This window comes from Mesoplodon bidens (assembly GCF_964165515.1).
Source record: "Mesoplodon bidens genome assembly, chromosome: 16".
Taxonomy (NCBI): domain Eukaryota; kingdom Metazoa; phylum Chordata; class Mammalia; order Artiodactyla; family Ziphiidae; genus Mesoplodon; species Mesoplodon bidens.
Genome location: NC_138173.1, coordinates 7,124,859 through 7,137,831, shown reverse-complemented (window position 1 = coordinate 7,137,831; position 12,973 = coordinate 7,124,859). Strand labels below are relative to the sequence as shown.

General features: G+C 41.6%; 1 protein-coding gene across 2 annotated transcripts in view; it reads left to right on the top strand.

The window, feature by feature from the left end:
- Positions 1-12,973, top strand: part of TOX (thymocyte selection associated high mobility group box) — a 297,838-nt gene that overhangs the window by 278,403 nt on the left and 6,462 nt on the right. For both annotated transcript variants that reach the window (XM_081258280.1, XM_081258279.1), the window contains one exon: positions 9,736-10,101. In XM_081258280.1, the coding sequence (XP_081114406.1) occupies positions 9,736-10,101 (366 nt within the window). The remainder of the gene's footprint in view (positions 1-9,735; positions 10,102-12,973) is intronic.

The following is a 12,973-nucleotide window of genomic DNA, read 5'->3' as shown; positions in this document are numbered from 1 at the left end:
GTAGTTTGTATCTGTTATTCCCATATTCCTAATTTATCCCCCTGGCCCCCGCTTTCTTTCCCCTTTCCCCAAAGTTTGTTTTCTATGTCTGTGAGTCTGTTTCTGTTTTATATATATTAGATTCATTTTATTATTTTTAGATTCCACTTACAAGTGATATCATTTAGTATTTGTCTTTCTCTAACTGATTCCACTTAGTATGACAATCTCTAGGTCCATCCATGTTGCTGCAAATGGCAGTATTTCATTCTTTTTATGGCTGAGTAATATTCCATGATATATACATATATATATATATATATGTATATATATACCACATCTTCTTAAACCAGTCATCTGTTGATGGGCATTTGGGTTGTTTCCGTGTCTTGGCTTTTGTAAACAGTGCTGCTGTGAACATTGGGGTGCATGTATCTTTTTTAGTTAGAGTTTTCATCTTTTCCAGATATATGCCCAGGAGTGGGACTGCTGGATTGTATGGTAGCTCTATTTTTAGTTTTTTAAGGAACTTCCCTATTGTTTACCATGATGGCTGCACTGATTTACATTCCCACCAACAGTGTAGGAAGGTTCCCTTTTCTTCACACCCTCTCTAGCATTTGTTATTTGTAGACTTTTTGATGATGGCCATTCTGACCCACGTGAGGTGATACCTCATTGTAGTTTTGATTTGCGTTTCTCTAATAATCAGCCATGTTGAGCATCTTTTCATGTGCCTCTTGGCCATCTGTATGTCTTCTTTGGAGAAATGTCTATTTAGGTCTTCTGCCCATTTTTTGACTGGATTGTTTGGTTTTTTGATATTGCGTTGTATGAGCTGTTTGTGTATTTTGGAGATTAACCCCTTGTTGGTTTCATCATTTGCAAACATTTTCTCCCATTCCACAGTTTGTCTTTTTGTTTTGTTGATGGTTTCCTAAGGTCACTTTTGTCAGTGAAATACTGTATTAGCCAAAGCTCTGTGTCCGGTTCCCTAAGTTCTCACTGGCAATTTTGATTTACTCCTCCAGAGCTACGTATTTTGGTACCAGTTTTCTATGCAAATGTGTTTCATCCAATAAGGCCTTGTATCCCTGGGCCAACAGCTCTTGCCCTCGCTAAAGTGTAACCACGTCAAGTCGGCTACTTCTCACTGCTTCCACTCCAGGCCCTAGTCTGCATCCCAGCCAGAGCTGCACAGCACCTTTTCCACATCAGGCACAGGACTTGGTGCTGAGAGCCCAAAGCTGAGCACAACAGATCAGAGTGTTTCGTGATACTTGAGAGGTTTGAAACTGTACTCTAAAAGTAACTGCTTCTCACTACTCTAAAATTAGCTGTTTCTTACAGAACATAAACAAGAAATAGAAGCAGCCAGTGAATATTGGCTCCATCCAAGAGACTGAGTCATAGGATTAACAATGCACCTCTCCTTTCAATTACATTTTAGCTTAAATGAATTATATACCATCTAACCCGGCATATTAATTAACATGACTTCAGACCCGAGTAAAATTGAAATTAACCCAAAATAAAAAAGCTCAATCGTAGTAGAATATTCTAACCTTTGTACTTGAAAATGACAATACAGACACACTCTCAGCTGGACACCGAATTTTTTTCAGTAACAAGACAAATACAAATGGCACTTTGCCATCGAGTAGCTTCTGTGTGTCCCACGCTGTGCTTGGCATTTTACATATATTTCTACTCATCATCACAATAACCCTACAAAGTGAGATTTAGCCCCATTTTCTAGACAGTCTCTAGGCACAGAGACAAAGTGACTTGGAGAGTCTAAGAGAGGAAGGAGAGGCTGGTGGTAGCAGAGGGAGAACTCACAGTCCTCGCTCTCCGGTTCCAAAGCTTGTAGGCTTCTCTCTACCCTGGGTGACTGTCGGTTTTTATATCTTTAGCACTACGGCCTCTTCTTATCCTCAGTAAAATTCTGTGCCAACTCTTACGTGTTAGACAGCCAAGAGTCAAGGTGTTCTCGTTTAAATGAGGCTGAGGATGAGGGTAGAAGCCTGCCCCTCCCTTCCACCAGAGGCCGGCCCAAGACCCTCAGAGAATGCTGGGACCTGCGGAATATTTAGGAAGCCTTGTTCTGTGCCTTGCTGTTCAGCTGTGCACGTGCTTTACCTAGTCACGTGGAGCCAGTGACAGACCCACCCAGGGTTAGATCCGCTCGGTGACAGACCCGCCCAGCACAGCCCCTCTGTCGTGGAAACACACACGCAGTGAAGGACACGGGAAAGGGAGCACTGGTAGCTGCAAACACAGCCCGGGTAAGACCTGGAAAAACTAACCTGTTCAGTTTTAGACTCTATGATTTAAAGAGGGAAGTTGGAGAGATTGCAGAGGAAAGAGTCATAAAGCAACTGAAAAGGGAGGGCAGGAGATAGTAGCAGAGAAGAGTGGATTTGACATTACTAAGCCTGAAAAACACAGGTGTGGGCCTGTTCACCCCATGATGGGTGTCAGGCATGGGCATTGGTTCCTTGTGCTCCGTTTTCTCTGAATCCAGAACAAGAATGGAGACACCATGTTACCCTAGAGGAATTTAATCTGAACAGGAAGCATTACCAAACTCTTGGATTATTTAGGCAAACAGTTTCTTTCCATTGAGAAATTTAACAGTGGGAAGCAAAGGTTTATAAATAAGGTTTGGAGAATATCTTGAAGGCGTCTTCAGCACCTGTGCTTCCCCAGGCACCAAGGGAAGCATTAAAAACCTTTAACGCACCACCAGTGTCACTCGAAACGAGTCCTCAGGGGTCAGAAACGTCCCCACGCCCTCGGGGCAGCTCCATCTGGGTTCAAATTCCAGGTTTCTCACTTCCTAACTGCTTGCTTTTATGCACGTTATTCAGCTATTTAAAGTCTCAATTTTCTAATGTGTTAAACAGAGAAGATAATAGGACCTACATCATTAGGTTTCCATTAAAATAAAATAGGAAACTCTATATAAACTGCATGGTTCAGGATCTTGAACACAGGAGAGCACTTAATACCAGCAATTATTATTACTATCAATTTTATGATTAACGTTATTGATAGGTGCACAAAGAACTAGGAGAGTTTTGTATATGATTCGCAATATAGCTGGATCATATTCTCAATGTCTGCAAGGCTGCTTTGATACAAAGAAACTTTTAAAGTGGCATTAAAACAAGAAAAACTTGCTTCATACATATATTCTTTTATAAAGATAAAAAATGATCTAGACATTTAAAACAATCACCTACACGGGTTCCTTAATTGAAATGTCTTTATGAGCCTTTAGTTGAGGGAGCCTACGAATAGTTTGAGGGTCAAGAATATATGCCATTGTGGAGCCTACGGTTTCTGAGCTGGAGCGGTTTTACATGCTATTTCAGATCATTTTGGGTTGGACTGTTAGGTAAACCTTAAGGAAATACAGTTTTTCCATAGACTCAGGAATTCCTAGACACGAGCCTAAATTATGTTGAAAGCAATGTATAACTTTAAAGCAACGGGAACTAGCTTTATCTTACCGCATAGACCAGAATTCATATTCCCAAAATGAGTGTTGCATTCAAAGGACTCACCTTGGGTGGCTACAAACTTACGTTATTATTGCCCCAGAGTTCAGAAGGCTTTGGCAGCTCCTCTTTTAGAACCGCACTCCGCAAAAGTTTATGAGCCACCTTAGCAAGTCAACACTGTCACATGGTTTTCACACCTCATTCTTTTCCCCAAACATCACCCATATACATCCAACAGACTTAGCTTCAAGTGACTATTAGCTGTTTCCAAAAATCAAATTCACTACCAAAAGACAAAGAGTTGTCTGAGGATATGTAAAGGGATGTCCCACAGGCACTGAAGAAAATCCTGTACGGAAGTTCCCAAGTATTCCAAGTAAAAGCAGCATTATTGAAATAAGCGTACAGCTGCTCAGAAGTGCCAGCCTGGAAAGAGACAGTGTTTGGATGAACATGTTCCTGTATGTTCAGTATAAGTAATCAGATTCATGACTTTAAGGTCACACATCAAATATGAGATTTTGTCTCTACCTTGAGCTGGGGTGCCGAAACTTACAGAGGCTGATGGAAGCTTTTTATAATGTACAGTATAGGACAGTGTTGAACTAAATTTAGTAAGTTCTCTGTTGCCATGACCAATAGTAAAGAAACACAATTCTCAGTTCAATTAAAGGATAGTAAATTTGAAACAAATGATTTCTTTTTACAGGATGAAAGTAACTTATAGAATTCACGCTGTAGAGAGCTATTGAGACAATACTTAGTCTGAATATGAAAATAGGATGGATCATTTTATGACTGTTAACATAAAATTTGCAGCTCTGTAAGCCCAGATCGTGATTTAAAGATAATAAAATCTCATGCTTCAGGGTGTAAGCTAATCACCTGCAAGTACCAAGAAGAATTTTCCTTCCAAAAGTAACAATACACAGTTGAGTAGATGCATACATTTTGTTTAATTTCCAATGCATCAAGTATTGGTCAGCACTGGAAACAAGAATCAAATTAGATGAACTATTAATCTGATTTGGTTCAGCGCCTCCTATATTGTTATTTCCACTGAGCTTTATGTCTTGTGTTTATACTTTGCTGTTTTAAATAACAATTGCTTTGTCAATCTTTCATTTTTATAGCACTTACCATCCCAGAAAGGGAGCATTTATAGACTATGCAGTATTATCTTCATTATACAAAGTAAATGGGATTGAAACTATCTTGGACAATCAACAACTTGATTAATAAGAAGTACCTTAATGTTTATAGAGTCGTATCCTTTGTGAAAGACTACTGAAAAGACCCAAAAGGTCTTCATTGAGCCCCCCACACACACATTCCATTTTGCTTATAGAAAACATCCTTTAGAATCAGGGGCCCAAAAGAAGAGAGGAAATAGAGCTTATAAACCAATAGCAAATACACATTCATCCCATGAAAATGTCACATTCGAGGGTGGATTTTCAGTTGTGTATACACTGATAGGGTCCTATTTGGCAGGTGACCGACACAAAGCACACACCACTAAATAAATGTGGTTAATGCGTTTGAGATTAGAAACAAATTTAAATGATTTAGACTGTATGAGAAAGTAATTCTAGTTTCTGAATGGAAGGTATAGAGATCTTCATATGCAATGTAATTATTTGCAAAATAGTAGCCTTGCTTTCATAGTTTAATTGGAAGAAAATGACGGTGAGAGGATATTAAGCTTATGATTTCTTCATATTTCCATTTAGTCATGACGCTTTGCTGTGAATTCATGACACTTTGCTATGGAAAATGAACTTGTTCTGCCTATCTTCCAAAACAATAAAATATCTCTGTAATTAATAGGTGGTCTGTTGTATTAGTCTGATTAAGAATTCATCAGAAGTGAAGCTAGAAGCAGGTTTTTTTCCCTTTCTAAGTGAATGAATCTCTACATAAAGATACAAATTCTCAAAATATGGATGAAACGCGGTAAGCTTCCCTGCTTCCCGCCATCCACCCAAGATCCAGTGGGGAACAAAGCACATGGTACCTAACCAAAGGGCAAAGCTAAGGGTTATAATTTCTCATTTCTTCTGGAAGGGTGTGGTTCATGATGAGAGCAGAGAATGAAGATCAATCTGATACCCTGTGGGTTTTCAAAGATTTCAGATCTTTCCTTATACCCCTTAGGAAGAGGAACAGAATGTCTTGTCAGGAATATCAGCCAGGGCAGCAGTGACTGCTTGCGGTATTGTTAAAGAACAGTCACTCAGTCACTCAACAAACATATTTGTCTTCTCTATACTTGGCACTGTGTCAGATGCATGGGACACACAAGATTCCAGTCCCGACCTTTAAAAAAATCCTTTCCTGGGAATTCCCTGGTGGTCCAGTGGTTAGGATTCAGTGCTCTCACTGCCGGGGTCCAGGTTCAGTCCCTGGTGGGGGAACTAAGATCCTGCAAGCTGCACAGCCAGGAAAAAAAAAAAAAAACTTTCCTGTTGGTGCAGGACATCATGGTGAAGAGAGAATGCAGGGAGAGAACCCCCAGTGGAGTGCCTGCCATGTCTAGGCACGTAGCTAGATGTGTTATTATTTATCTTGTCATATTCAACGACTTCGAAAATACAGAGAAAATATGTAACTTCCCAAAAACTCTTTCTCTCTGTGTGTTAAAAATTGTTTCAAGTGTTGTCTAAATCCTTGGTTTTGGAAATCTGTTTAATTTGACTTCATTATAGTCCTTCTAGTGATTAAAAACTACTACTATTTCAAAATAGGTTTAACAGTACTGATCTCTACATGCTTTAGAATTGAGAAGACAAACGACAGACTAACGGCTGGATAGACAAAATGTTTTGTGTTTAGTTACCATGAGGAGAGTCTTCTCAAGGTTGGCAGTAAAGTACCTCAAGTAGGTTACTGTCTGTTTCTGTATCTATCTGTCTGTATCTCTATCTCTACATCTATCTATCATCTAACTATACATCAGACCGCATGTTTTTATTTAGAAAGTGGAATTCAGGAGAATTTGGTTCATGGTTTATTTTGAATTTGTCTTAATGTATCCACGCCTTAGCTCTTCCAGGCTATAGCTGAGAAGTTCCTGACTTCCTAATTCCTTCAGGAAGTGGTGTCACTGTCCTTGGCCTAGAGTATGAAATTCTCTATGCAGATAGTATTCCAGTAAACATGAAACAAAGGATAATTTTTGTTTTACACCTGGATGGATGTAATTTATATATGCATTTGGGGGCAATACAAGTTAGTTTATTTGAGGCAAGAAATATGACTATTTAAATTGAAATGTATGTTCTATTTGTCATTTTAAATATGCATGTGTAATTTATTAATTCTTCTTCTGAACCAGTGTTTTCCATTGAAGACTATTTCAGTGAAATGGCCACTGAGGAAAGACTTCTGTGATGGTCCCTTGGAGATTCACAGTGTACCTTAACACACTCAAGACTCTGACAAGTCCTGCAGGAGAGGCCCCCTCTTAACCTGATGTGGCCCAGTGCTCTTCCCACGCATATTTTGTCATGGAAACTTGTTCTTTAAGGACATTTATGTTTCCACAAACCCCCTCTAATACAACTTGGAAACTGTGTCAGTGGGGGGCAAAGTGGTTATTGTCCCTAGAGCTGCTTGCTAGGACTGGCTTCTGGCCCATGAAGCCATCCCAACTACTTGCTAAGCATCTGTACCCACTAAAATCAGTGATTTCTAAGTGTAGCATAAGTATATCCCTTTAGGTTTGTTTAATTTAAATATATTTTTAATTACCTTGTTGGAATTCCTGGGATGATCGTATGATCATATCTCAACCTGTCATGTTGTGTTCCCGTACACACACATGTGTACATACAAGCTCAGGCTACCTATCTACTGCTCTCTGTGTGTGCCATATCACTAGATAATGATGTGATTATTGGCTACAGAAATACAAAGTGAAAACATTTTACAACTACATAGATTTTATAGTATTGACAGTATGGGATTTGTGAGTGATTTTTCTTCTGTTTAAATTAAAGCAACTCTAAGGCCAAAAAGAAGACACACTAACATGTATTAATTTTTGTAGCTATCTGGTCATTGTGTAATTGTTCCTTTCCTATATGAAGTTGATGTAGTATGTAACTAAATATGAAATTAGCCCTTCTGTGCTAGGTCAAAGAAGAGGGAATGCAAACACAGTGAAAACACTTTGCCTCGTGACTTAAACACACAGACACACAAAAAGCACATAATCTTCTTGGCATATATGGAATGACGTTTGAGGCATATCACCGCAGTACCTGTTATTCTGATGTAAAGCTAGTCACTGTTTACACAGCCTGAGTTAACCCATTTGACCTTTTCCTTGAATTGTTCACTGCTCTGCACATCAACAATAAGAATTTTTAAATGGAACCAAAAAAAAGAAAATGACTTAAGTTTTTTTTTTTTTTTTTAATTGAAAGCATCTTTTAGGTACTACATTTCATAAAGCTTCTTTGGTCTAAAGCCTCCCCCTGAAAATTTTTGTGAAGAGTTTTTGACCTCTTTCATGTTAATGCAGAAAGTAGGGAGTCTGAATGTCTATTCCTATTTCAGAAAATCTGCATCACTACTAACACAGAGAAAAACATTATAATGAGAGGATTCTTTGGGGAGCTTGAGTTCTTTAGGGTTCACCTTACTATCTACGCTGCCTGGAGTAAAATAGAGTCTCACAGGACCCCGCATCTCCATGGCTGACATGTTTTTAGAGATGGCAGTTGTGTCCGTCCTATAGGGAGAGTATGTGAGGCCACCAGTGCTCACCCCAGCCTGGCCTCCTCCGCTCAGCACACATGCAGCACTGTTCTTACTGTGGCTCCCACTCAGTTTTCCTACACTGTTGGGAGGAAATGAGTTGCGTTGCTGGCTGCCTTGTGCAATGAAGTTCCCACGCGGAGTCTCATGGCACTGTGCATGATGAGCCGGACTCGTGAACGTGCCCGTCTGTCCACAGTGCTGTGCAGAGACCCAGCAAGGGGAGCCCAGGAAGGCCCTACAGTTCTGGGTAACAAGAAGCTCGTGCTGACTTATCAGCGGAAGAAGCATGACATCAAGGTCACAGAACAAGGGCACAGATGCATCCTCAAGACCTTGTTTTGACCAAGTGACTTTTTTCTCCAGAAGGACATTTCAGCATTTTCTTTCTCCAGCTGGTTTCACCTTTCACCATTTGTTTATCAGCCTCTTCCTCTCACCAGAAGTAGGCAGGTTCATGCCCAAGAAGAAATGCTTTGGGGTTCATTCTTGACGCTTTTCAGCTTCCACTGAAATGTATAGTTTTAAGTCAATTAAAAGATTATTAGGGGGCTTCCCTGGTGGCGCAGTGGTTGAGAGTCCGCCTGCTGATGCAGGGGACACGGGTTCGTGCCCCGGTCCGGGAAGATCCCACATGCAGCGGAGCGGCTGGTCCCGTGAACCATGGCCGCTGAGCCTGCGCATCTGGAGCCTGTGCTCCACAGTGGGAGAGGCCACAACAGAGAGAGGCCCGCGTACCGCAAAAAAAAAAAAAAAAAAAAAAAGATTATTAGGAAATGACCATGTGAAGGTGTGAAAAAAGTTAGGGCAAAATTATATTAACTTATGATGGAGTCTAAAATTTCTAAGAGAGATTATTTTTATCCAGTTCATTATTGAGGATAATTCATCACCAACTCTTTAAAAAATCAAAATGTGTTCTATGGTTACTTTGAAGATATATTAATGTGGTTTTATATGACTTCAGAAAGGTATTTTTGAACTCTTTTCTTCCTTATCCAGTTCCATCAACCAACTTTGTTTCTTTGTGCAAATATCTATGTCAAGGCTCTTTGAGAATATAAAAAGGAAAAATAAAAAACTAAACATACAATCAACAGAAGAACTCCAGAAGTGACTTCCTTTCCAAGTGAGCCACACTGGCTGGTAATTCCTATTAGGGCACTGGTGGCATCCACCCCACCCCTCATCTTTTTATCTCTCTTTGGATGATGAGAAAAGTCACCAAATTAGAGCTTAGCATTTAAGCAAAGAAACAAAAATGTCATCATACGTTGTTTTAGATTTTATAAAAGAGGTGAAATGAGCTCAGACTTGCATAGAGTCACGTGGCAAATGATGAAGGAGGAGTTTTTGAGAGTCGAGTAGTAACAGGTGTTGATTTACGTGAACGTTCACGAGTGAACTCACAGAGCATCTTCCTAAGGAAAAGCAACACCCGTGTGTCCGTCTCTTGACTCTGCTCTTGTTTGTTCCTCCACAGAGCTACAGCGAACCTGTTGACGTGAAGACACCTCAGCCTCCGCAGCTGATCAATTCGAAGCCTCCGTCAGTGTTCCCTGGGCCCGGCCAGGCCCACTCAGCTCTGTACCTAAGTTCTCACTATCACCAACAACCAGGCATGAACCCTCACCTAACCACCATGCATCCCAGTCTCCCCAGGAGCATAGCCCCCAAGGCCAATAACCAAATGCCAGTGACTGTCTCTATAGCAAACATGGCCGTGTCCCCCGCTCCTCCCCTCCAGATCAGCCCCCCTCTTCACCAGCATCTCAACATGCAGCAGCCCCTTGGGACCCAGCTCCCCATGCAGGTCCAGCCCGCCTTACACTCCCCCACCATGCAGCAGGTACGTGCCACGCCGCGCCGCGCACTGGACTCCCCTTCAGAGGTGCTGGAGGGTCTGTTCATCCGGCGGGGGCGGGGTTGGGGGGCTTGTCCGTTCTTCTGTTTAAGTGGAGAGAGGATGGAAGATCTTCAACAAATATCTGCTTCCCGAAAAGTAATTTACAGAGGGTGAATTGGGCAGCCTCATACCATCACAGTAGCTTCTGCTTTTCGTAATCCCTGACTTCTTTCCCACGGTACCCGTTTTGCTTCATGTTTCTAATCACCCTTCCTGTTTTCTGCCTCTTGAGTAAAGTACATTTGTTGTTTTCAGATGCCACTACTGCTAAAGATCTCTTCGGGGTTGAGAAGTCTACCTTTAAAATATATGCATATATTGTTTGGAAATAAGAAAGTCTTGATGGTATGCCCGTTGAGTCCAATAAATGCTGCAAGATGAAATCAGGCCCACTATTTCTAGTCAGAAATATCAAATTTGGTACACCCTTAAGAGTCCTAAGAAATAAAAATGTTAAGCAGCGTTGTATTTAAAAATGGATATCTGGGGCTTCCTTGGTGGCACAGTGGTTGAGAGTCTGCCTGCCGATGCAGGGGACATGGGTTCGTGCCCCAGTCCGGGAAGATCCCACATGCCGCGGAGCGGCTGGGCCTGTGAGCCATGGCTGCTGAGCCTGCGTGTCCGGAGCCTGTGCTCCGCAAAGGGAGAGGCCACGACAGTGAGAGGCCTGCGTAGCAAAAAAAAAAAAAATTATTATAAATAGATATCTGGCTTCTACATAGATTAGAAAACACAGGAGGTTTGGAAGCCTCCCTGTCCACCCCCCAATTATGGAAACCATTTGTGTGCAATCTTATCTTAACTTTTCTTTGAAATCAAGTTTTTCTTTTGGATTTTGGTGTTATTTTAAAATTTGAGAATAAGGAGCAAATGATGTAAACTGAACATAAAGCATTTAAAAATCCTAAAAACTTGTTTTAACAAAATAGATCAAGGTAAAGCCTATAAACATATCAAGTTAATCTCTCACTTTTATAATCCAGTGACTCTGTTGTCCCAGAGCTGTAATTAAATATGCAAGCATAGTCTTCCTGCGGGAGCGATATCTAGCCCTCTGTGGAATTCGAGCCTAGAGTTTGCCACAGTGGGGTGGAGAGGAGGCAGAAAGAGCAGTCACATGTAGTAAATTCATTTGTAGTATTGTCATTGTAGACAGGACTTCCAAGAGGTGACAATGACAAACCTTAATACATTACCTTACCTCGTCTTTAATTTCAGAAAATTTACAGTGCAGGTCCTGACGTTGCCTTCATTTCACAGGTGAGGCGACTCAAGCTCAGCAGAGTTGAGTAACGTGCCCGTAAGGTCAGAGCTAGAATTCAAACCCAACTCTGTTCAGCAATCAGAGCCTGGATTCTTTTTTTTTTTTTTTTAAATTTATTTTTGACTGTGCTGGGTCTTCGTTGCTGCGCACGGGCTTTCTCTAGTTGTGGCGAGCAGGGGCCACTCTTCGTTGCGGTGCGCGGGCTTCTCATTGCGGTGGCTTCTCTTGTTGCGGAGCTCAGGCTCTAGGCACGCGGGCTTCAGTAGTTGTGGCGCACGGGCTTAGTCGCTCCGCAGCACGTGGGATCTTCCCGGACCAGGGCTGGAACCCGTGTCCCCTGCCTTGGCAGGTGGATTCCCAACCACTGCGCCACCAGGGAAGCCCAGAGCCTGGATTCTTAGACGCTAGGCATGCTGCCTCTCACTCTTAATCATTCTTGTCAATTCTTAACAATTTCTTCTAAGAATTGGGAGGGTCTTTACATCCTAGGTAGTTCTGAGATTGAATGGTTGTGGAGAGCAAAGGACTCATCTCTTTACTGAAGTCTTCTTTGGTCCCTAAGCCAAGGATATTGATAAAGCTCAGACAGCTGACTTACCTGTCAGCAGACTGGCTGTCGACCCACTGGGGAAGAGCCAACCTCCACCATCTTGCCTTGTCTGCAGCTTTGTGACCAGCAAGTGATATTCAAGGGGTCCAGTTGCCATTCTTTCCATCAGACGTCACTCTCAATAAGAGGGACAGTCTTTGGGTGTCCTTGCATTTTAATGAACCAATAGTGTTTGAGTGAAGAGCTAATACCTTGAGGGACTCGACCTTCAGGCATGTGGGTTGAGTCCTGCCTGGGTGTGCTGCCTGGCTGAGGGCCCGTGTTTTGCTCACAGTGCTGTAGTGAGGGGTGTTTCTCCTCAGGGAAAAGAATACAGAAGTCACGGTCCCCTCCCCAAGTTGAGGGCCAGAGCTCTGTGCAGAGAGAACACCTTTCTACTAATTTATCCACTCAGAGACAGTTCATTTTCCATTTATACTCATACCTTAGATAAGCTGGCTGTGACCAACATTTCAGAATTGCATAAGGCCACACGTGGAAACTTAAGAGATGTGTCTTTCCGTGTAGAGTCTTCACTGAATAGGAAAAAATAGAACAGATTCCATTGGACAAGTTACTCATCAGTCTTTAAGTCAGTTCTATTAGTGTATCTCAGAAAGTGTTCTTATTGAGATGGTAGGACCTGATTTCAATTGACGTTAATAATAGAAGACAAAACGGCATGAACCCAAAATGGAGAGGCAGTGCAGCTGCAGAGACCACAGTGACTGAACTCACGTTTAACGACGCCTTGATCATTGTAGACAGTCGATAAAATAACTGTTGAAGGGACAAATGAACAAATGAGTGAATAAAAAATTAGTAAAGTTTAGATATTGGAAGAAATTACAGGCTAGTTTGTAGAATCTCAAATCCTTGGACGTCTTAAATCTTTTCATGTATTCAAAAAAGATGAATCGAACCCCTTAAACATGTGTCAGGCACTGTCTGGGCTCTAGAAA